General features: G+C 53.1%; 1 protein-coding gene across 2 annotated transcripts; it reads right to left on the reverse strand.

Moving 5' to 3' along the window:
* On the reverse strand, nt 13,789-25,268 carry PBXIP1 (PBX homeobox interacting protein 1). Of its 2 annotated transcripts, none has more exons than XM_005677424.2 (11): nt 25,164-25,268; nt 22,803-22,889; nt 20,348-20,474; nt 20,052-20,116; nt 19,805-19,970; nt 18,108-18,338; nt 17,952-17,975; nt 17,544-17,626; nt 17,167-17,295; nt 15,346-16,565; nt 13,789-14,879 (listed from the first exon to the last, which is right to left on the reverse strand). In XM_005677424.2, exons 2-11 carry the CDS (start codon nt 22,851-22,853, stop codon nt 14,798-14,800), a joined length of 2,178 nt encoding a protein of 725 aa, XP_005677481.2. In that variant the 5' UTR covers nt 22,854-22,889; nt 25,164-25,268; the 3' UTR covers nt 13,789-14,797. The 2 variants fall into 2 exon arrangements, with proteins under 2 accessions (XP_005677481.2, XP_005677480.2); XM_005677423.2 differs by having other exon boundaries at nt 19,805-19,973.

A 25,449-nucleotide genomic window follows, 5' to 3' on the forward strand; every position in this document is an offset into this window, starting at 1 on the left:
TTATTAAGTGCCAGGTGCGAAGAGCCGACTCATTGGAAAAGACCCTGATGCTGAGAAAGTCAGGAGGAGAAGAGGATGACAGAGGAAGAGATGGTTGGATGGACGTGAGTTTGAGCAAGCTTCAGGAGATGGTGAAGGACAGGGAAACCTGGTATGCTACAGTCCATGGGGTCACAGTCAGACACAACTGAGCAACTGAACAACAATCTAAATATGGAATCGTTGGACTTCCCTGGTGGTGCAGTGCATAAGAATCTGCCTGCCAGTTCTGGGGACATAGGTTCAATCCCTGGTCCAGGAAGATTCCACGTGCCACACAGCAACTAGGCTCTTGTGCCTACACGCCACAACTACTGAGCTTGTGTGCCACAACCGTGAAAAGCCCTAGAGCCGGCACTCCACAGCTACTGAGGCAGAGTGCTGCAGCTACAGAAGCCCTCGCACCTAGAGCCTGTGCTCTGCAACAAGAGAAACCGCCACAATGAGGAGCCTGTGCGTGGCAACAGAGTGGCCTGCCCTGCTTGCTGCACCTAGTGAAAGCCCTGGCACAGCAGTGACCCAGAGCAGCCAAAAATAAATAAGAAAGGTTTCAAGTATGGAGTTGTTATTTATTCTGAGCCATGTGTGATTTCAAGAGTTCATTTTTCTTTTTAATATTTGTTTACTTATCTGGCTGCCCTGGGTCTTTGTTGTGGCATGTGGGGTATAGTTCTCTGACCAGGGATTGAATCTGGGCCCCCTGCGCTGGCAGCTGAGTCTCAGCCTCTGGACCACCAGGGAAGTCTCGATTTCAGAGTTTCCAATGCAGGATCAGATTTCCCAGGTCACCTTCAACAAGTTTCTTTGGGAGTTCACCGAAAGCACCAAGCCCACCTCTGCCAGCAGAGACTAAACAGGATTAACTGCACTCATGTTCCTGCCGCCCGGAGTCACCGCTGAGAAATCAGATCTTCTCCCAGAGACTCCTCCCTCACCTGACCCAACCACACCGATGCCCCTTCCCCCCAGCCCTTCCTAGAATGAAGCTCCCTGGAAGGCCCAGTGATTAGAAAATATCCCCCACACCCCAGTCTCTTCTCAATAGTTCCCTCCTGCTCCCTGCCTTGGTGGAACCTCGCTGTCCCCTACTACCCTCCCAGGGGCAGCCTCAGAGCTAAGCATCCGTACACTTGGTATCCGTGGCCTTCCTCCCACTCCATTTCAGCTTCCGGGCCATTCCTCCCCTGCTTCTTAGAAAACTGTGGCTCCTCTAAGACTCATGCCACCTGCCTGAGCTGCCTCTTCCCCTCCTCATTGTTGACAACCATCAATGCTGGTGATCATTCTCACATCCTGAGTCTCAGCCATTGGCTCCCTGTCTTCTTTACCACTGGCTTCCCATCACCATTCTTGGTGACGTCACTGTTGGTCAGCCCATCCAATGCCCCAACAGCTTAAAGCCTTGGCCTCAGACACCCAAAGGCTTTTTCTTCCTCTCCTCTTCAGGATACCAGCTCTCAGGGGCACACCCTGGGCCTTGTCATCACCGGAAACCATTCAACCTGCAAATTCCCACACCCATCCACCCTACCCTCCAAGGTCACTTGCCCATGTGCTCCCCAAAGGAGTGCTTCCCTCCCAGAGCCCATGAAACTCTTCACGTTATATAACATCTGCTCCTCCTGCCTTCAACAACCAAAGGGAACATGGAATATGTGAATACGTGTAGAAAGCTTTCCTAATCTGCACAGGACTGCACTATTTTTAGGATAGAACAGGCTGGGCTAAAGGCCAGGCTGCTGCCAAGGGTGAGGCAGGAAAGAGCAAAGGAGTAGGAGTGTCTGACAGGAGCAGAGACCAGAAGGGAGTGGCCAGAGTTCCTGGGGACTAAGATTGGGAGCCAGAGACTCTAGGTGACACTGCCTCCTGATGAGGGTTCCAAAGGTGATGCCTGAGGAAGCCAGTGCTGGCCTCAGAAGAGTACTCCCAGAACCCAGGAACCTCTCAGAGTCACCTCTCACTAAAGGAGTGGACACTTTAAAGAGAGGTTTGGGACTTCCCTCTGTCCGTGGAATTCTCCAGGCTACAAGACTGGAGTGGGTTGCCATTCCCTTCTCCAGGGGATCTTCCCAACCCAGAGGAGCCTGGTGGGCTATTAGTCTGTGGGGTTGCAAAGAGTCAGACACGATTGATCGACTCCACAACAACAGCTAAAACCCAGTGCAGCCAAATAAAAAATAATTTTTTTTAATAATAATAAACAAAGAGAAGTTTACCTCACTGACCCAAAGCTTGGGAGGAAGGACTGTTTGAAGGTCACCTGCTCACTGTTTTAACACACTTAGAAATAGGATAACTCTCCTGCAGGGGACTGGCTCTTACAGCTCTGCAGAGCCTAGAAGAGGAAAGAGCTGGGCTTGGCAGTACCCCTCCAACCTTGCCCAGGCAGAGGGGGCCCTGAGCAGGGGGTACCGAGGTCTGCTCCTCCAGGGCGAGCCTGTCCCACAGTGGAACCAGATACCGTCCCGGTTCAGCAACACCACGAGTTACCCTTGCTTCAGCTCCGTGCTCTGGTTCCAGTTTGCTCTCCCATGGTCATTGTCCAACTGACCCAAGCATTCCCCTCTGCTGGTGTGGTGAGTGTAGATGTGACTTGTGAATCAGTCCTCGTGTGTTGGATGACCACCACTTCAGGGGCAATGGAGCCTAGCAGATGCAGGACAGAATGGGATGGGCTTCTTTGCTTTGTTTGGATTTTTTTTTTTTTCAATCCTTATTCATTTATTTATTTTGCTCCACCAGGTCTTAGTTACAGCATGTGGGATCTAGTTCCCTGAGCAGAGATCGAACTTGCACCCACTGTGTTCGGAGCATGGAGTCTTAGCTACTGGACCGCTAGGGAAGTCCCCTGGGGTTGTAAGAAAATAGTTCAACAGGGAAAGAAAGGAGGGGAAGTCTGAGTCTATGCGAAGCTATTGGGAGAGACGTCTATGCATTCAGTCAACACGTATTAAAGTTCTAAAACATGCCAGGAGCTGCTAGAGACAACAGTAAACCAAATAGAGGCTTTTCTCAAACAGCGTTTATTCTCATGGGAGACAGGCAACTTCAAGACAGCTTAAAAATGGAGCGTGAGAGCCTTCATCCCAAAATTGGAGAGGGAAGATTTATATAAATTAGCACTTGCAGGATGCTCTGATACAACCTGGAAATGTCTCTATGCATCCTTGTATTAGTAAATGTTATTCCCTCTGCCTGAAACACGCTTCCCATTTTTTTGTCATGAAACAGACTCCGACTTGGACTTCAACACTTAGCTTGTCTTGCCTCTTCCAATGAGCCGTCCCTGACCCCCTATCCCATCTGACTTACATGCATCTGTTTTCTATGCTCCTGATATACCCTGTGCTCGTGGCTCAGACGGTAAAGAATCCACCTGTAGTTCGGGAGACCTGGGTTTGCTCCCCGGGATGGGAAGATCCTGTGGGGGAGGGCATGGCAACCCACTCCAGTATTCTTGCCTGGAGAATCCCTATGGACAGAGGAGCCTGGCAGGCCACAGTCCATGGGGTCACAAAGAATCGGACACAACTGAGCAACTAAGCACAGCATAGCTCCCCTACATCGCAGCTTACACTACACCATAACTGTCAATGTACTCACTGCTCTCCCCTCAGATAGCTAATAATTAATATCTGTTGAGAGGGTACATCATGAGAAATACTGGGTTGGAAGAAGCACAAGCTGGAATCAAGATTGCCGGGAGAAATATCAATAACCTCAGATATGCAGATCACACCACCCTTATGGCAGAAAGTGAAGAGGAACTCAAAAGCCTCTTGATGAAGATAAAAGAGGAGAGTGGAAAAGTTGGCTTAAAGCTCAACATTCAGAAAATGCAGATCATGGCATCTGGTTCCATCACTTCATGGGAAATAGATGAGGAAACAGTGGAAACAGTGTCAGACTTTATTTTGGGGGGCTCCAAAATCAGTGCAGATGGTGATTGCAGCCATGAAATTAAAAGATGCTTACTCCTTGGAAGAAAAGTTATGACCAACCTAGATAGCATATTCAAAAGCAGAGACATTACTTTGCCAACAAAGGTCCATCTAGTCAAGGCTATGATTTTTCCAGTAGTCATGTATGGATGTGAGAGTTGGACTGTGAAGAAAGCTGAGCACCGAAGAATTGATGCTTTTGAACTGTGGTGTTGGAGAAGACTCTTGAGAGTCCCTTGGACTGCAAGGAGATCCAACCAGTCCATTCTAAAGGAGATCAGTCCTGGGTGTTCTTTGGAAGGAATGATGCTAAAGCTGAAACTCCAATACTTTGGCCACCTCATGGGAAAAGTTGACTCATTGGAAAAAACCCTGATGCTGGGAGGGATTGGGGGCAGGAGGAGAAGGGGACGACAGAGGATGAGATGGCTGGATGGCATCACCGACTCGATGGATGTGAGTTTGAGTGAACTCTGGGAGTTGGTGATGGACAGGGAGGCCTGGTGTGCTGTGATTCATGGGGTCGCAGAGAGTTGGACACAACTAAGCGACTGAACTGAACTGAACTGATTGAGCATCTGATGCAAAGAGCTGACTCATTGGAAAAGACCCCGATGCTGGGAAAGATTGAGAGCAGGAGAAGGAGGCAACAGAGGATGAGAGGGTTGGATGGCATCATAAACTCAACAGACATGGGTTTGTGCAAACTCCAGGAAATAGTGAAGGACAGGGAAGCCTGGCGTGCCGCAGTCCATGAGGTCACAGAGTTGGACACGACTGAGTGACTGACAACAACAATTGAGTGTTTACTATGTGTCAGACCTCAATCATGTGATGTAAACGATACTATCCGGACTGAAAAAGAGACACCCAAGGCTCATTATAACTAAGAGATTTGCCCATTTGCTCATTTACGAAAAAGATTATCATACATTGCCCCACACCCTGGGATCCCACACCAGAGAGAAGGGGCAAAACAACTTAAAAACAACTGCAGGGACTTCCCTGTTGGTCCAGGGGTTAAGAATCTGCTTTGCAGTGCAAGCAACTCAGGTCTGATCGCTGGTCAGGGAAATCCAGATCTCACATGCCATGGGGCAACTAAGCATGTCCTACTGAGCCCATGTGCCACAAGAGAAGCCCCTGGGCACTGCACCTAGAGAAAGCCAGAGCACCATGACAAAGACCCAGTGCAGCCAAATAAATAAATACAATTTTAAAAAGGAAAAGTCTAAAAAAAGCAGAAAGCAAACAACTGAAGAATCTGACACTTAGGGTCCCACTCCTCCCGTGAACCCCCTCCCCCCAAATTTTTAAGAACCCAGTGAGGATGAACCCAGCTCTGACTTTGTAGGTTCTCTAGCTTTAAGAAATGCCACAAGCCAAAGTTGTCCCTGGAGGTGAGAGGTTGCTCGCCTAAGGAATTCCCATAGGGTCATCCAACCCTCCACCGGACAGAGCACCCCCTCCAGCAGACCAGTGGAGAGTTGGAGCCTCCTGTTCAGTTGCTGGTCCACAAATTATTTCCATCACTATAAGGAAGAGATTTTACCTTCAGTTTTATGGCTGAGAAAACTGAGGCACAAATCAATGAATATTGTACAGCCAAGATAAAATCTGAGCAATCTGTATATTAATATATAAAAAGACATGCTTCTAGCATTCAAAGAGCATCTACTATAGACTGTAAATACTTTTAAACTTCATATTCTTACCATATCCGTAATGTAGGCAAAGCACTATGTAAAAAGTAAATGAAAGGCGGAATGACCATATGATGAGCGATTCCACTTTTGGGTTATGTATCCAACGGATTTGAACATAGGTCTCAAACAGATGTAAAATTCACATTCCTACCAGCGCTAGTCGCAGTCATCAAAAGCGGAAAACAATTCAAATGTCCATCAACGAATGAGTAAATGAAGCAATTCCCTGGTGGTCCAGTGGTTAGGAATTGGCACTCTCACAGCTGGGGCCCAGGTTCGATCCCTGGTCAAGGAGTTAAAATCCTATATCCCTCTTGGAGAAGCCAAAAAACAAACAAACAATAACAACAACAAAAAAACCCAAACAGATGAATGAATAAACTAAATGTGATATATACTTACAATGGAATATTATTCAGCCTTTACAAAGGATAAAATTCTAAGGAGGGAAGGGGAGGATGAGACGAATCACAGGAGTAGAACTGACATGTATACACTGCTGCTGCTGCTGAGTCGCTTCAGTCGTGTCTGACTCTGTGCGACCCCGTAGACGGCAGCCCACCAGGCTCCCCCGTCCCTGGGATTCTCCAGGCAAGAACACTGGAGTGGGTTGCCATTGCCTTCTCCGATGTATGCACTACAGTATGCAACATAGATAGCTAGGGGGAAGCTGCTGTGTAATACAGGGAGCTCAGGTTGCTGCTCTGTGATGACCTAGAGGGGTGGGACAGGGGTGGGATATGAGGTTCAAGAGGGAGAGGATACATGCTTACATATAGCTGATTCACTTCGTTGTGCAGCAGAAACTAACGCAATATTGTGAAGCAGTTATACTCCAGTTTTTTTAAGCTTTTAAAAGATCATGAAATCTATGAAATAAAGAATAATAGTTGGCTTGGGGAAAAAAGAATAAAATTCTGATACATGTTAAAAATTAAAATAATAATGTAGGCAAAGCAAGGATCCTCCCATTTTCAAAAGAAATAGTCTCCAAAAATTTAACTAATGTACTCAAGGATGGTGGCTACACCGAAATATTGAACACAATAGGAGAACAGAGTTTTGTTTTGGTTTCTGCGGAGGTCGTTTGTTTGGGGTCTTTTTTGTTCTTGTTGCTCTGGGGCTTCGTTGCTATGCTCAGGTTTCCTCTAGTTACCACGAGCAGGGCCTACTCTCCACTTGCAGCGCGTGGCTTTCTCCTTGAAGTGGCTTCTCTTGTTGTGGCTCAAAGGCTCTGGAACGTGGGTTTGGTAGCTGTGGCACACAGGCTCAGTTGCTCCGTAGCGCGTGGAATCTTCCCAGACCAGAGATCGAACCCACGTCCCCTGCATTGGCAGGTGGGTTCCTAACCACTAGACCACTACAGAAGTCTGAGTTTTGTTTTTTTTTTAAACAAAGATTCATGATTGAGGCATGATTTTGTTTTTCCATTAGATTATTTTGTGGTGACTGTAAACCTTGAAGCTGAGGGACAGACTACAAAAGAGCAGTTGAGGGGAGCTCCTGCTGGCCTAGTGGTTAGAATTCCAGGCTTTCACTGCAGTGGCGCAGGATCAATCCCTGGCTGAGGAACTGAGATCCCACAAGCTGCATGGGGCAGGCCAAATGATTAGTGATTTATAGATTTCATCTGTCATTTAACAATCTTAGTGATAAAGGCCAATGGTTAATTTCTTTTTTAATTATATATTGTAGTTAATTTACAGTGTTGTGTTGTTTCAGGTGTACAGCCAAGTTATTCAGTTATACATGTATATGTATCTATTCTTTTTCAGATTCTTTTTCCTGTATAAGTTATTATGGAATATTGAGTAGAGTTCCCTAACTATACAGTGGGTTCTTTTGGTTACCTATTTTATATATAGTGGTGTGTATATGTTACTCCCAAACTTCTAATTTATCCCTCCCCCCCTCTACCTTTCCCCTTTGGGGACTGTTATTTAACAATGTTTAAGTTTGATATTTCTTTTCAAAAGGAGATTGAACACTCACCAGGCTCTTGGAAAGAATATCAAGTAACAGCCCAGGGCCAGGCCCAGGGTATGAGTGCTCCATAAGTGACTGATGAATAAATGAATGAGTATATTAATGGGAGCTCTTACGCAAAGAGTTTGGGGAGCCTGGATTTACTCTTGAGGCTGGAAGGCCATTTGTGGGTATCCTCAAGGCTGAGACCTCATAACCCCACATTCAGTTGTTCTGGTTCCAGGGCAGCTCCAGGGGTCCCCTCTCTCCCTCCCAGCCCATCCTTAGCCAGCCTGTCTCTCTCACTGCTGCCCCCCTGTGGCCACCGCTGCAGGCATCGCTGCAGAAGGAGCCAGGCGTGAAGTCATTGCTCAGCGGCAGCAGAGGAAGATTTGTCTTGCAGCAAGCCGCTCCTCCAGACCTCATCTCAGAGCCTAAATTCCAAGGGTGAAGAACCAGAGAGAGGAGCGGAGGGAGGAGGAACAGGGGACTCTTAGGAGTCAGCAGCTGTGGTCTCCCTTCTATCCTTAGCAAGCTTTGCGACCTTGGACAAGTCACTTCCCTCTCTCGGCCTCAGTTTCCACCTCTGAACAAAAAAGGTGGGACCAGTGCTCATGACGGTCCTTCCAGGATTGGCCTACTCCTACCCACGTGCTGGGGCCAATCAGGTAGCAGCTGGGAGCCAGAGAGGAAATGTCTCCAGGGCCAGGTAGCTGAAGTCGGGGGCACACAGGCCCAGGGTGGAGGAGTCAGCTAAAGGGACCCAGAGTGCGTGCAGGCATGCTCAGTCACTTCAGTTGTGTCCAACACTCTGCAGCCCTGTGGACTGCAGTCTGCCAGGTGCTCCTCTGTCCATGAGATTCTCCAGGCAAGAATACTGGAGTGTGTGGCCATGGGGATCTCCAAGGGATCTTCCCAACTCAAGGACTGAGTTGCAGATAGATTCTTTACCACTGAGCCACTGGGGAAGCCCAAAAGGGACCCACAGATGGGAGCTCAGCTATTTCTTGCAACCCCTGGGTCAGCTCTGGGGGAGGGGCGTGAAAAGCCGTGGTACCGGACATTTCAAATTTCTACTGGCATCCGAAGGGCTTCTTGGGGGCCAGTCTTCCTCCACTGCTACTGTCCAGCTATCATAGGACCCTAGGCAAGTCAACTCCTCCCTCCCTCTCAGTTCTTCGTCTGTATAAAAAAGAGATTCATGGTCTCACCTTCTTTAAGATCTACTTCTCAGTGAGATAAAAGGCAGAGAAGGGCTCTGAAAGCCCATGGCCCATGGAGATGAGAGGGGTGGCCTGTTTCTCAGGCCAAGATTCCTGCACTGGGCCATCCCTACAAAGAAAGCTGCCTCCCCAAGGGCCCAAGGCCGCATTCCAGATAAGCAAGCATTTCTGGCAGGTCTGTTTGGCCCACAGGTGGTTGAGCTTCCCAAGGGGGCAGTCTAATGCCTACCTCCCTCGCCACAGTGCACGGCTTCAGGTTTCTGCCCATGGGCCCTGCATGATGACCTTTCACTTTGACTGCAGAGAAGGGCTCAGTGATGACCTCAGTGGACACACTCGCCTCTGCTGGGTGCCTCCTCTCAGGCCCAGTAAAGGTAAGTGTACTGACTGGTAAGAAGTTCTCCAAAGGGGCCCTGCCCTGGAAAGGAATTCGGGGGTGGGCAGGGGGTAGGAGGGACGCAAGGACTGGGAGGTAGGCGCATACAGCTTGGTGGAGCACAAGAGCGACCTGCTGGAAGACTGGCTTTATCCCTGTCCCACACCGTAAACAATCAAGCCCACCAGCTCCCCCTCCCCCATCCCCAGCCCCCTCCATCCCCACTGCACACACCTCACCCCACCCCACCCCCTGCAAAACCAGTTCCAGCCTTTCCTCCTTCTTTCCTGGTATCAGGTGAGGATGCAGTCATCCAGCTCTCACGAGGCTGGGAAGCTCAGTGTGTCCTTGGCTCCTCCCTCTCCCTTGCCCTTGTCCCATCCAAGGCCAGGCCATTCTAATTCCCTGCTCTAAATCAGGCCTGCATCATCTCTCTCCTGAGTTGCTGGCTGACACCTCCTAACTACCTCTGATTTCATCTCTTTCTATTCCACCCTTCCACCTGCCAGCTGCCTTGCACCCCAGTGTGTCTTCCTTTTTCATGGCCCCTGCCCCTCACACCTCTCTCCATTTCCTATCACTATACACTTGCAAGCAGGCCTATGGGAGAACTTGCTCCCTTGCAGGACCGTGAACTTAACACCATCTGACCACAGGGCTGTTCCACCCTCCCCTAAGGCCTCACTTCTGCCTAGTCTGAGATCCCCTCCCCATCATCCATCCTTATTATCTTCAAGGTCCAGCTCAAAGGCCACCCCTTCCTGGGACTTCCCTGGTGGTCCAGTGGTTAAGACTCCATGCATCCCCTGCAGGGAATGCCGGTTCAATTCCTGGTCAGGGAACTAGGATCCTACATGTCTCATAGCACAGCACCCCCAAAAAAAAAAACACCACCCCCTCCTTCCTTCCTCTTCGCCTTTCTGCCACTGGTAAGAGAGTACTTTTAAAACTCTGCTTGGTATTACACTCACATACGTAAATAGATAGTCAATGGGAATTTGCTGTATGACTCAGGGAACTCCAACTGGGGCTCCATAATAATCTAGAGGGATGGGAGGTGCGAGGGAGGTTCAAGAGGGAGGGGACATAGGTATACCTATGGTTAATCCATGTGGATGTATGACAGATATCAAACCAATATTGTAAAGCAGTCATCAATCAATTACAACAAATATTTTTGATTACAATTTTAAAAAATAAACTATAATTTAAAAAAAAGAAAACCTCTCTGCTTGGTATTAAACTAATTTGGTTAGCCTCAGGGGCAAAGACTGTGGTCGCCCCAGCACGTAGCACAGTGTTGGGTCTTGAGTGCTGGCTGGCATCTTTTCCCTGTCAGCTCCTACTACATGGTCTGGAACCAACACCCTCTGCTCCCATATCAGTAGTTCACAGCGGCCTCAACTTCCCCCTTAGAGGCTAAGTAACTAAAACTTTTGACAGCACTCTACAGTTTGAAAAGCCTTTTCCTTTGTCTTTGGATGGCTCATTCCATCATCACAACTACCCATGAGGGGGATGTACAGGCTCACTTCAGTGATGAGAAAGCCGAGCCCTGAAGCAAGAAGGCCCGCAGGCAGGCAGTTGTGGAGACCGGAACCGAAAGTTTGCCCAGGCTACCAGTCCAGTTAGAAGAGACCCGGGCTGGGTCTCCACCTGGCCCCGGATAGAGACCAGGTGAGCGGGGAAGGGGCCTATTCCAGAAGCCAAGGGCTACAAAAGGATGGGCAGCAACCTTGAGGGAAGGCCCACAGGGGAGGGACAGGGAACTCGGACAACCCCCGAGAATTAGTACTAAGGGGCTTCTGTGGCTCTGACCACTGGCTGGTGAAAGGAATCTGATATGGTCTGGGTTTAGGCCAATAACCCCCACACACCCCTCTACCTGCAGATTCCAGCCAGACCCTCTGTGAGCAGGTGAAGTGTGGAGGGACCAGGAGTACCTATGACCCAGAACAGATGAGAGGAGGAGATTGAGGTTCCCATGGCAACAGCCTGCCAATCCAGTATCTGTCCAGGGGCCCAGCAGAGGGGGCTGGAAGTGGTCCTCCAAAGGAACACAGGCCTCTGGCCTTCAAGGAGCTTATAGGGTGGGGCAGGTTGAAGGTGACCACCACCCCATCCCCCCACTCCCCAGCATGGGTGGGAGTAAAAGGCAGGGGTGAAACTGGGGCCTGGAGGACCCAGGGAAGCCGGAAGAGATGGGGAGGATCCTGGAGGAGGTTAAGGCTGGAGGGGGCATGATGAGAGAAGATGGCGCTGAGGGCAGGAAAGGAGGTGAGGCTGAAGAGTGAGGGGCAGGGGTGGGAGGGAGGAATGGCAGGTTGGGGGACCGCAGGGAAATACAGTTGGGGGATGGTCAAAGGAAGCAGAATTTTTCCACTTGAGAGGGGAAAGCCAAGGAGGGCCACCCCTGATTCTAGTGATTCCCCCAAGACACCCCGGAGCTGAGCACTTAGCTGCGGGAGTTCCCAGAGGAAAGGGCAGAAAAGCCAAGTGCTTAAAATACCAAATGCTTAAACTGGAAGGGCCCAGGCCAGACCCTGGGGGCCAAGCAAGGTCGTGTGGCAGAGTCCAGTGGGTCTACCCTCCTGCGTGGTCAAAGATGTCCCCAGCCCTGTGGGAAGGAGGGAGCTCTGTCCCCACAGCTCCAGCCTCCCTTGGCTCGTCTCCACATGCTGTGTCTATGACCAGCGAGCATCCTATGATCTGAGACTCGGGGTCCCCCCCTCACCAGCGCTGCTGTAGGGGCATGGGTGTGACGGAGTGGCAGTGACCTACAATGGGCAGGAGGATCGCTGATGGGGGACAGCAGAGAGAGGGTAATCAGAATGGCCAATGTCCTTGGTGTCCTGGCCCCTCCCCAACCTACCCCCTGGGTTTGTGGTCTTTTCTTCCTGATTCAGCAGTTTCAGAAACCTCCAGCTCAGCATATCACTTCCTGAGTGGCTCAGAAAGAGGAGGGGGCTTGGGGGAACTTCCTAGCCTCCTTGAGAGTTCGTTATGCAAACGAAGGAAATGGGCCCTAGAAACGAAACTGAGAAGCCCCAGGCAGCCCACACCCTCTGGGAACCCAGGGGGCCAATTTGTGTCCCCTCCCTAAACACATTCTCCCTCCTGGGACACGGAATCATACCTCCTACCTAGCCTGCCTCCCTCTCCAAGAAGTGTAAGTTCTGAACACCTGCAGAAGGCAAGCAATGTGAACCAGGCTTCCTCAGGTGGATGATGGTCCACAGAGCCAGGATGCGAAATCCAGACCCTGGTCCCCAGGCTAGACTGTACTTACTCCTCTCGACACACACTCTAGAAGACTCCTTTCCTAAAGCCCCTTTTCATCGACCCTCTATGAGGAAGTTCTTCCTTACGTCTAACTGCAATCCCTCATGCTTCAGAAAGGGGGCTCCACTGGACTATGAACTCCTTAACACGCCTTCGTATTCTCAGTACCACACTGCCTCTGGTACACAATAGAGTGTAAATGTTTGCTGAATGAGTGAACCTTGTTCCATCCCCACCCTGCCTCACCCCATCCTATTAGAATTCAGTTCAGTTCAGTTGCTCAGTCATGTCTGACTCTTTGCGACCCCATGGACTGCTGCACTCCAGGCTGCCCTGTCCATCACTAACTCTGGGAGCCCAAACTCATGTCCATTGAGTCAGTGATGCCATCCAACCATCTCATCCTCTGTGGTCTCCTTTTCCTCCCGCCTTCAATCTTTCCCAGCATCAGAGTCTTTTCCAATGAGTCGGTTCTTCACATCAGGTGGCCAAAGTATTGGAGTTTCAGCTTCAGCATCAGTCCTTCCAATGAGTATTCAGGACTGACTTCCTTTAGGATTGGGTGGTAGATCTCCTCGCAGTCCAAAGGACTCTCAAGAGTCTTCTCCAACACCACAGTTCAAAAGCATCAATTCTTCGGCGCTCAGCTTTCTGAATAGTCCAACTCTCACATCCGCACATGAATTAAGCTAGCATCCTTAAAGTCCTTTAACAGTGAGCAACCCATCAGTCATAGTGTTACAGAAGCACTTGTTATCAATTACAGTCCCCTTTCGGGCAGACCCCTGGGCTTCCCTGGGGGCTCAGACAGTAAAGAGTCTGCTTGCAGTGTGAGATACCCGGGTTGGAACCCTGGGTCAAGAAGATCCCCTGGAGAAGGAAATGGCAACCCACTCTAGTATTCTTGCCTGGAAAATCCCATGGACAAGAGGAGCCTAGTCACAGTCTATGGGGTCACAAAGAGCTGGACGTGACTGAGGGGCTAATACACCTCAGCTTTACTAACACACTCCTTGGACCTGGCCTGAAGCCACACATTCATTCTGTCCCCCCAGGGGGATTTCCAGGGGTCCAAGATTTGGGGCACCAAGTAGTGAGGTAGGTGAGGTCTGGAGCAAATGTGGAGCCAGGGCGCCACCTAGTGGTTCCCTCACCTCCCCCAACGCAGAAGCCGGTGCTGTGAGGTGGGGGTGGGGAGCCCCTCCTCCACCCTCCTCCACACTCTAAAGGGAGTGAAATCACTTCTGAGCACCAAATATTGGACACATATTTTGTTTACATTGATTTATTTACAATCCTGCTGGAAGAGTCCCCAGCCCTTCAATTTCCCTTTTTGGGGATTTGAATCCCAAGGTTCCCAGGGATTAATTTGCTCAAAATCACTCAACCAGGATTTGAGCCCAAAACCCACTTGCATATTTCTACATCTCCCAGGGATGCAGCCAAGACAGCTGTGAGCAAAATGGGGAGTTCCAGCCCGGAGGGCCTGAGGTTTGCAGGGAGGGTGAGGTGACGGGGAGAGGAGAAGGTGAGTACCAGTATGAGGTGGTGGGTGTGGGCTTCCCCTGAGCTTAGAAACAGCCCTAAGCGACAGAGCCCCCACCCAATGTCACAGCTCCTACAGAATTTTATTGGAATCTGAGTCTACAGTTCACAAGCAGAGGTGAGGCCATGTGAGGAGCTGGGCTAAAAGGGGGACTTCGATTCCCTAGGGATAGCTCCTTCCAAATCTAACAAAACCCCAGGGAAAGCCTTCATGCTGGGCCTCCAGCCAGCCGGGAGCCACCGGGGTGAATCGAATCCCAGGGTGCATGGGTCAGTGTGTGCAGCCAAGGGGCCCACTCTTGGCCCCCCTACAGACAGACAGACAGACAGACACACACACACACACACACACACACACACACACACACACACAAATTCTCTGGCTTTAGAATCTGAATTGCCCCCATACCTCATATCCCACCCTACAAACACAGACACACACACACACACCACACACACAAGCACTCTGGCTTTAGAATCTGAATCGCCCCATACCTCTTACCCCCACAGACTTCTCTCCCATCCCCCCCTTCACAATCTGCTGCAAGGGTCACGGCCCTAAGAATTTGCATTCATTTGCATAGACAGCACAGCAGCTCCAGCTAAGGCCTTTTGGGCTGGGTGATCTCCACGCTGCTCTGTGAAGGACACCCAATGACACCAACCAAGCCGAGGGAGGTGGCAGCTTAACGGTTCCCAGGGGACAGATAACGCGGGGCCTCAGCCCCGGCGGTGGGGGCTGTGCTCCTCCCTGGGCCCCACAACTCTGGAGTTCTGCAAATGTTTGTCCTTCTTCCCAGACCTGTTGGGGGGGGCAGGGAGTGGAGGCAGGAAGAGGCCTTTAGAGAACAATGTCATGTGATGAGAAGGGGGGCCCCTGAGAGGGGACCCGGTTCCCCCTAAGGCAAGGGACACGGGCAGCCACCATCCATCAGACTGGCGGGAGGGGAGTGTGGCCAGACCTGGTGTCCCAGGACAAGGCTCCAGCTGGGGAGACAGGAAGCAATCTCTCTTACCCCCCAGACCACACAGGTATGGTCAGCACAGGGCAACTTGGGAGGAAAAACACTCTAGCCCCAAAGGGGACTCCCCAGGACGACTCTGGGCTGAGCACAGGCTCAGCTCTCTACCCTCAAGAGACAAAACCTCAAACTGAACACCCCCAACTCAGGGCCCTGGCTCCACACATACACACAGACACCTTGGCCCACCATCACCTCCCGCCCCCTGCTCTGTCCCACTGACCCAGCTCCCCCACAGCCGCCCACCTCTTCTTCAGTGCTTTGTCTCCAAAGAAGTGGCTGAAGATGAAATCCTCAAAGTCGTCCACTGCGTCGTCATCACCTGTTTCTCTCACTGCCACCTCCTCCAGCCGGTCCTCCAAGGCGTCTACAAAGTCGCGGAAGCGGAGGCGGTCGTGGCGGAAGATACCATCCTCACCGAAGTAAGTGGGAGAGAGGGGCAGCTCCTCGGTCAGCGGCCTGGCCCAGGGCAGTCGCGCCAGGTACGTCCTCAGCAGAGAGGCCAGCTCCTGTTGCCGCACGGGGGCTAGCTCTATGCCAAAGAAGGCCAGGCCCTCCTGCCGGGCACACTCATGCACACCTGAGCAGCCCTGCGGTGCCTGGTACTCGTGCCTAGACAGCTCTGCCCAGAGTGGCAGGGGGTCATGCCCGTCTTTAGCCCCTTCCTTCCACCGAGGGTGTTTCTGCCTTTCTCCGGAGGGGTGGGGGCGCCCACTTTTCCTGGGGGGCTCCTTGGCGTGCTGCCGCTTGCCATCCTTCTTGCCGGCCCACTCCTCCACCCTTGGCTTGCCCTCCTTCCGCCTCCCCGCCAGCTCCCTGTCCTCCTTACCCCGCCAGCTCTTCTCCCGGCCAGATGCCTCCATCTTATGTTTCCAGGCCTCGGCCTTCCAGTCCCCTTGCCTATCCCACCACTTTTCCTTCCCACTCCGCTCCCTGGAATTCTGGAAGTGAGGCTTCTGATGCCAGGCCTCTGAGACATTGGCAGGAACCCCAGGGCGCTGGTCCTCCAGGCCCTGCAGCTTTTGGGCCAGCCTGTGACCCAACTCAGCCAGGCCAGCCCGGGCTGGATCCCCTCGGCCTGCCTCCCTCAAGCTCCGTTCCAGGTCCTGCTGCACAGACCCCAGCAGCCGCCGCTGCTGCTCCAACTCTTGCCTTAATGCCTGGGCCTCAGCCTCTAGCTGTTTCTTTTGCTCCAGGAAACCAGGGCTTGGCTCCTGCCCTGTAGGGCCTTGCTCCTTGGTGACCTTGCCAGCTTGTGGGCCTCTGCCCCACTGGAGACACTGCCCATCTGCACCCTGGACGCAGTCAGCCTCCAGTCCCTGAAGCTGGGCCCGCAGCTGCTGCAGCTCTGACTCCAGGGCCCGCTGGGAGGCTTCGCCCTGCTGGAGGGCCCCTCGGAGCCGGGCATTCTCCTCTTCTAGCCCTTTGGGCTGATGCATCAGGCTCTGAAGCTCTTCCTTCTGGGCCTGGAATGGGAGTAATAGAGGGTCCAGGGAGTCGTCAAGGATGGGTCCAGTGCCTGTTACCCGAATTCCATTCCATTACAGCCTTTATGGCCTGAGAGACTCAGAGGATTTGGTTCTCATCTCCCACCCCATCCACACCCTTCACCTGACCCTGGGATCCCCAAATTCTACCACAGGTCTTGGCTCTGTCTGTTTATAAGCCCACAACATCTTTAATTCACCTAAAGAGAGCCAAGATAGGACTCTCATTGCCCTATTTCAACCTCCTATACCCAGAACAGATATTATTAACTAATCACAGCACTTCTTTCCCACTGAGTCTTGGCCTGTTCTTCAAATCCTTCTCCACACAAGGCTCCAGGTAGACCATGCCAATCAAGCAGAGGTGGCATGCCACGTGAAGCAGATATGCCAGTCCTGGCCTAACCCTTAGCATGCAGGACGGGAACAAAACATGGAAGACGACTGGACTCTAGTGGGAAAGGGAGAGGGTCAGCATATGTGGGTGAACACAGGAAACTTCTTTGGGTGGAAGAAACTGGACAGACAGACACGCGGCCTAGGGAGGATGTCTAGCCCACCCCATCCTGATTGTGCCCACCTGCAGCTGGGCCTGCAGTAGTCGGATGTCCTGGTTCTCCTTGGCCAGCTTATCCAGCAGAAGGGCCATGTTCTGCAGGCTGGGGACACTGTCCAGGAGCTCTGAGGTCTGTAGCTGCTGTAGTCCATCCTAAGGGCAAAGGTAGCTCAGTCAGTAAAGAATCTGCCTGCAGACACACACTCACACAGACACAGACACACAGACCCAGACACACAGACCCAGACACACACACACAGATACACAGACACACAGACACACAGACACACACACACACACACACACACACACGGGCAAAGGAGCCAGTCACCCCAGCCGAGCCCCACAACCCCGACAGCCCCCACCGGGCCCCTCACACAGATGGAGACAGTCACACATGCCTGCCCATCCCCCACAGCCTCCAGCATCTCAGTATCAGACTCCATATCTGGCAAGACCTGCAGGTCCACTTCCTCCAGGGGCCCTGTGGGAAAGTGGAATCCTGAAGCTGGCCTCAAGGCACACAGAGCCCTCTCCTCCTCCCCCTCCTGCAACACCCCCCGCCCCTCTCCCCCGCCCTGCCAACACACACAGTCACTGTCCTGCCCTGGACCTCGCCCTATGGCTGAGGGGTCCAGCAAGGTAAAAGGTCAAGGGTCACCCCAAATAGCTGACATAAGGCCTATAACTGAGCAAAAAATGTATAGCCCCCAGGATCCCTACTCCTGACCCAGAGAACTGCCCCCATCAGCCTCCCTCAGGGCTGGAAGGGGACAGACACAAACGGGTCAGGCCCCATCCTCACTCACCACTCTCAGACTCTGAGAGACCACCTGAAATGGAGACAGAGGAGTCTGGTCAGGCCCGCAGGGGCAGGGGCAGAATGGGGTCGGAGTGCTGCAAGAGGGGCCACAGCAGAGGCTCAAGGTGCCGGCGGCGGGGGCGGGGGGGGGGGTACCACTCACCGAAGAGGAGGATCCCCAGGCCCAGCAGGACGAGGGACCCGAGGAGACACATGTTGAGGGAGATGCCCAGCACCCCGCCTGCACCCTCGCCCTGGACCTGGTCCTCCACACCCAGGGTGGCTGCGGGCTGAGGAGTGCCGGGCTCCCGGCCCCGCCGTCTCCGCAGACCCGCCACATCCACATCGGTGTCGTCCTCGCTGCTGGAGTGGTGGGCCTCCTCCCTGATCCAAGCTGGGGAGAGGGAGGGGGACAGGGCAGTAAGGCAACTGAAGAGACGGGACGGACAGACAGACCAGAATCAGAGGAAAACACAGGAGCCCCCCAGTCCTGATCACAGAGGGAGCGCATGGAGACCCTCCCACATGTGCCTGGGCATCAGTGACTACCCCTGCCCAGTCTGGAGGCTGAAGACCAGTCCTTTCTACTACAGACAAGATACAAGAGCGACTTTCCTCCTAAAAGTGTCCTCCTGCTCCCACCTGTGCCCCCTGCCCTGGTTCTGTCGGAAACCTGGCCACGCCCTCTCAGCGTCTCCTCTCAGTGCCTGGCTGCTCCTGGTCCTAGAGGCTGAGGTCTCCCTGGCACCATTTCTGCTCTTCTCACTGCACGCACAATCGCCCAGTCTCACCCACCCTGCCGGCTCCCCCCAGAGCAGACTGAGTCCCTCATCTGTAACTCCCGACTGGCCTCCCTAGAGCTCCAGGCCTGCATGTCTGACCACCTCCTGGTCTCTTCCACCTGGCTGTCCCTGGGGACCAAACACTCCACGCACTGCCCTCCAACTTGGTTCTCTCCTGGTTCTCTCCTGGAACTCCCCGATGCAGGGCAAGACGCCAGGGCTCCACGAGCCAACCTCAGCCCTCCCTTTGCCTCCCATGCACAGATCAACAACATGGCCCCTAAAGATCTCAGCGGCACATGCCTTGTATCTGCCTTAGTCCAAGTCTTCCTCAGCTTCGTCGGACTGCAGCTGCCCCCGAATGGCCTCGGACCCCACCTCCCCCTCCACCCTGTCACCCCTCAACAGAGATGGATTCACACACTCCTCCTGCCGCCAGCCTGGGACGCAGCCTCCTCGGTGCAGGACCGGGGAACCCAGCCCTTTGTGGATGCTGCAGCCCTGGCCTGCAACGTTGTCTTCCTCCTACCCTACCTACCAAAAGTCCACTCTGCTCAAGGTTCCACTCCAATGTCCCCTCCGTTGTGAACCTTTTCCCCAGCTGTCCCTGCCTCCCCCTCCCCCTCGACCTGTCCCCTGACTAACCCACCCTCCCCCCTTCCCGTAGGGGCACCTTAATCACACTGCCTTTGCACCCTCACAAGTCCGACTTGCACCTTGCCTCAGTCTAGTCCACCTCCTACACAGGCCGCGAAGCCAAGCTGCTTTCCCAGAACTGACTCATGGAAGGGACTCAGGGAATGAGAGGCAAATCTAGAGGCAAGTAAAGAGGAGGCCCCACAGCAGAGAAGAAAGAGTTGACCAGACCTAGGCCCTGCCACTTATCAGCTGTGTGACTTAAGCCTGAGTGTTCCCAGGGGTGACGGTGGTGAGGATTCACTGATACAGCTTAAGGAAGGCTCCAAGCTGCCAAGTCCTAGGGCCTAGACCAGAGCTGTGCTCGGCAGTGATGTCTATCTATTCCCACTCCAACACCTTCTGGAAGGATAGTGACAGGCGAAACAAGCAGGACTCTCACCTGTTTTGGGGGATGAAGGCAGGCTGCGGGAGGGGCTCTGATCCCCCAGGTCCTGTGAGTCCGGTTCCAGGCCTACCACCTCAGGGGTCTCCTCCAAGTCTCCCTGGGCCTCTGTGTCTCCTGGGCCGGGGGGCTCCACTCCAGGGTCATCACCTTTCAGGACACCCTGCTGCAGACACAGCCGTGAGCACTTCCCACTTCCCTGGCCCTCCCCACTTCCCGCCCTTCCCCCAGGGAAGGTCCTCACCTTGGCCTCAGCCTCCTCTGACAGGATGGGCCCAGATTGGGAGCTCTCGCTCTGGGATACTGTCTCTGTGGCAGGAGAAAAGAGTCAGGAAAAACACCACGGCCCCCCTGGCTCCCACAGGCCGCGACCAGGTAGGAAGGGACAGGAGAAAGCCAGGATGGGATAAGGGAGGGTTTTAAACTGAGATCAATGCTGGGAATAAGACCAACTGGCCTCCCTCTCCCTGAGGAAACTGGGAAACCCCAGAACATGGAGGACAGGTGGCTGCACCGCCCCCCTCAACAGGGCCCTGTTACCTCCTCCATCCAAGGTCCCAGCCAATTCCTCAGCAGCTGCCTTGGAGGGGCTCCGAGGGGCCTGAGGAGCTCTCTCGGATTCTGGGTCCCTCCCAGATTCAGGGCCCAAGGTCTCCACAGGCAGGCTCTGGGGGCAGGGGTACAGCAGAAGGGCTGCTTTAGAGGAAGGACGGCAGGACGAAACCGAGAGCACGGGGTGCTCTCCTGGGTGCCCGAGACCAGCCTGTGCTCAGGGTTCCCAGCCCGCACCGTACACATACATAACACACTCAGCAGGGGCTGCTCCAAAGCGGGCAAGGGGCAGGGGGCGGCTGGCACTGTGACCTCTCTGCTCGACACAGTGTTCGGCCATTCCCTAACTTTACTTGCTGCTCTGAGGAACTTTTGGAGGCCAAGTTTCTGTGAAATGAAGACGCACCACTAGGGACTCTCTTGGGGGTCCAGTGGCTAAGACTCAGCGTTCCCAATGCCAGGGGCTGGGGTTTGATCCCTGGTCAGGAAACTAGATCCTGCATGCCACAACGAAGACCCAGCACAGCCAAAAAAAAAAAAAAAAAACACAAGTAAATGTTATTTTTAAAGGAATCCTATATTTACAGGAATTAACTTGAGCCTCGTAGTGCTTACTACAGGCTGTGTTCTTACACTGACAGCATAGAAAGAGGAGTCAGAGGAAACCCACCCCACAAACAGCCTAGGCAGGCACTTTGCCTGATCTGTATGGTGAATGGGGAGGACATGGAGTTGAAAAAAAAAAAAAAAAGAATTAAGTTATTCAATCAGACATTAAACTAATTAAAAAAGAAAAAAAGGACCACTGGTCCAAGGCACTGGACCACGATACAAACCTGACACCCACCACCACCTCCCCAGAGAAGCCAGCTACAGCCTGGGCCTCCCTCCCCACAAGTGACCAACTCAGGAACTGGCAAGAGAACAAAGTCCCCTGGAGCCTAAGGGTCACAGTCCCATCCCCCCACAGGTTTCCCCCCAGTTCTCCTCACAACGAGCCACCTGCTCCATCTGCCAAACTTTTCCGGCCTTTCCCGCTCCCTGCACACCCGTCTCCCAGGAGCTGACGGAAGCCCACCTCACCCCAGCCACAGCCAGCCTGTCTCCCAGGGTGCTCTCAGCCCAGCCATCTACAGCCTCAGCCTCTCCTTTTTCTGCAAACGGCCCCTCAGCAGGCCCACCGCCTGCTCATCCCATCCATGGCTCCCGCTAAACTTCCAAGAATAATTCTTGACCTTAATATGTTTCTTTACAAGACTCTTTTTTAAAAAAAGATTTTTTTAAATGTGTACCATTTTAAAAGTCTTTATTGAATCTGTTACAATATGGCTTCTGTTTTATGTTTTGGTTTTTTGGCCCCAAGGCATGTGGGAATCTCAGCTTCTGGAACAGGGATCTAACCTGCACCCCCTGAGTTGGAAGGCAAAGTCTTAACCACTGGACTGCCAGGGAAGTCCCTCTTTACAATTTCAAGTCACCTTTTTCTCCCAGTCCCTCCTACATTTAAGGAAACACGACTCCTCCTTGTTAAAGGGAGGACAGCGAGGCGAAACAGCTGGTCCGAGGTCCCCCTGCTGTCTGCAAAGGCAGCGAGGGCTCTGGCTGGGAGTGCGGAGTCGTCTGCTCTGCCAGCCAGCCCCAGCCCGTGGGTCCTGCTCCAGCATCACACTGAGGGCAGCTCCCTCACTCCCCATCAATTTCTTCAAGGCCACTCAAACCCGATGTCTCTAACTCAAACTTCCCAGCTACCTCCCTCCCTGGGAGATGAACATACCAAGTCCTTGACAAACTCTCCAGCCACTCCATTCCCCATCCTGCCAGCCCCCTTCTCAGTGGCTTTGGGGCACAGGAGTCCACTGGGTTCTCGTCCCGCCAACTACAACCTGGACTGCAGGACCTTCAAAACACTCTCCCCCTGTTCCCACACAGCCCACACAGTGGCTGCACCCTCTGCCCACAGCAGTGATGGTCCTGACCCCCTCCAGCTCAGAGCCTGCCCACTATTTTCCATCAAGGAGCGGCCCGAATGCCTGAGCCAGATCCTATAGGCCTCCTCCGGAGGCTCACAGGCTCTGATCCAACCTCACTTCAACACCGTCTGGCCCACACCTCCACCTCCTCCAACGGACCTCCTCAGTCTCCCCCAGCACAGCTCATCTATTGCTGCCTCAGGACCTTTGCTAATGCTGGTCTCCCCACCAGAATTTCTCCCCTGCTTCTCATAGCTTACCCCGACAATTCCCTTCTTTCAAGCCACGGTCCAAGTCCCAACTCCTGACTCCTGGGGCCTGATCGTATTCTCCCTGCCCCTGGAGTTCCTCTCACAACCAGCAGGAGGTGACACGTGTGATCACCAGGAGCAAGGAAGGGGGACAGACCCCAAAAGCAGCCCAGCCAGGCCAGAACTCCCATTCCATATGGTTCCCAGGCCTGCTTTTCCTACCTCTGAGCCGGCAAGCACCCAGCTATTGTCCGAGTCTGGGCAGGAGGCCATCACTGCTGAGGTCCCCGCAGCTGCTGAGGCTGCCACCTGCAGAGAAAGGCTCTCTTAGGGACTCTAGCTCCCTTGGGGAGGTGGGATGCAGACAGCAGCCTCAGGTGGGTTCCAAGTGTGAGGGCTGGGCAGTCACTTCCAGAACCAGCCTGGTTCCAGTCCTTCTGACCCCCAAATCCGAATTCTGGGCAGTATTTGCCTTGCAAATCAGAACCTACCAACAGCTGCAGTGAAGTTTGCCTTTCCCAGGGACCAAAAGAGCCCTTGGGAAACTGGGAAATGGAACTGACCTTCAAAGGTCAGAGAAGCACAGGGCTGGAAAAGCTCTGGGAAAAATCCAGGCCAACTCTCTCATGTTATAGTCAGGGAAAACAAAGGCCCGAAAACTGGCTGACTTGACTTGCCAGCGATGAACAGCAAGTGAGAAGAGTGAGGAACAATCTGGCCCTCCCTTCCCCTCCCCAAGCTCCCTCACAATCCCACCTCCTCCCCCAGGGCCTGGAAGAGAAAAGCCGATGGCCTTCGTCAGCCACAAGTCTCCCACCAACCCATCACCCACCGGTTAAGTCCTTTGTATGGTCTAGTTTGGGGTCCTGTTCACTGGCTACACAATGGAATCAATCACCTAAGATTCTGATATAACTGAGTCCAAGGACCAGGCTCCGAAAAATCTCCCAAATGATTCTCACGTGCAGCCAGGGCCGAGAGCAACGGCACAGCTTACATCCATCTGAATGTACCTTTAGTAAGTTTCCTTGTTACTCTCCATTCTAGGTTGTTTCCCTTCTTAGTAACTCCAGCGTTCCATCTGAGGAAACTTGAAGGTGACTAAAAAGGGATTTGTGGCAACTATCATGTATACAGAAAGCACTGTACCATTTGCAAAGCATGGACAATAACCAGGGTTGTGGCCCTATTCCTTGCTACTCTGCTCTGACATGGTGGGGTAAGGGTGGGAAATCACTCCAGCTTCAAAAGCCTGACACAAAGCAGGACAAGAAGAGAAGGACCTACCCCTCCCTCCGTGACCAACACTATGGCCCCAGGCTGGCAACTGGGCCCTGGCATAAAGCTGAGGGGCCGATTAGCTGAGCCCCTGGTCTTGGACTCTGATCCTTTAGAGGCTACATGATGGCTTGCTGAGGGGCTAGAAGGATGATAAGTGGAAACGGATCCTGAAAGGAAGTCCTGGGGAGAGGAAGTAAGGCTGGAGTAGAAGCGTGGCAGCTCTACTATGGGAAACCACTACACTTCCCCCTTCAGTAGGACACACCGTGGGAGCCCTACACAGTGCCTCCCAGAGACAAGCACCCATCCCACAAGGAGAGAGAATGGCTGCAGCGACTTCCCCACACCGCAGTCCAGCAGGACACCCCTGGCCGGCTTCTACAGGCATCCAGAGAACCATCACTGTGCGGCCTTCTGGTCTCAGGCCCCACCCCCGCCACTCTGTCATCATCTCCCCATCCCCAGTTGCTGCGTGTGACTCTTTAACAGGTGGCGGCAGGAAGGAAGTGGCAGCAGCTTGGGCTGAAGTCCCTGTTTACCCCTGGCTGTGTACAGCCTGCTCAGGTCCTCCAGAAGCAGGCACTATGGCAACCAGGGTGATGTCAGACCCACTGTCTCCATGGAAACCAGAAACGGTATTTGGGTCAACAAGACAAACACTCCTGAGACCCAAACAGAATACAGTCCAGAACCTCTGCACTCAGGGTTCCAAACCCTGGCTGGTACCTCTCTCTTGGTTGGATTCACTGAAGATCCCCTAAGTTCTCCCTGTTCCCCCCAGGCCAGCATCTCACTGCCTTATTAGGAAGTTCTTTTTGCTGTCTAATTCCCACCCTTCCCTGCTGCTTTCAGATCTCTTTCTTCTCACCAACCTCTTGGAAGAACACCCACCTCCACCCCCTCCTCACTACTCCCTCTCCTTTTTTCAGGCAAGATTCAACAAAAACATCCTGTAAGGATTGTCAGGGACTTGTGCTATTTCCAAAAGACAGCTAAAGGGGGAGCTCTGCCACTCTGTTCACAGCTGGGAAGTTTTGTCCAGCTAATTTCAACCACTCTAAGAGCTGTTCCCCCAAACCTCTAAAATAAAGCACCCAGGGCTACAAAAACTTGTCTGGGAGACCCAGAGCAAGTTCATGTTTTGGAAACGGCCGCCCATGATCCCCCTCCCTCCCGGCCCAGAAGTGACAAACAGCTCTATAGATCCTGGGTGGAACTCAACCCTTCAACGTTCTAGCCTTCCTCTCCTCTATCCTTCCTCTCCTGGGGATCTCTGTTGCCCCTGCCCGGCTAGGGCATTACCTGACCCAGCTCTTGCTTCAGTCTTCAGCTGAACTTGTTGAGGCCTCTCCGGCTTTACAGGCACAAGAAAGGAAGGTCACGTGACTGAGAACAGCCCAATGGAGAGTCAATTTCCCTGAGGGGGGCGGAAACTTTTGGCCAATAATAGCTAGACTTGAGAGCCGCGGGGGTGCGGCGGGGCGGGCGGGGCGGGGCGGGGCGGGGCGGGCGCCCTGCAGAGCCCCTAAACCTGGACTTACCTCCCGGTGGGACACTGGTTCCAGCAAACTCAACTGGGGGTCACCTC

Source organism: Capra hircus, chromosome 3 (genome assembly GCF_001704415.2).
Source record: "Capra hircus breed San Clemente chromosome 3, ASM170441v1, whole genome shotgun sequence".
Classification (NCBI taxonomy): domain Eukaryota; kingdom Metazoa; phylum Chordata; class Mammalia; order Artiodactyla; family Bovidae; genus Capra; species Capra hircus.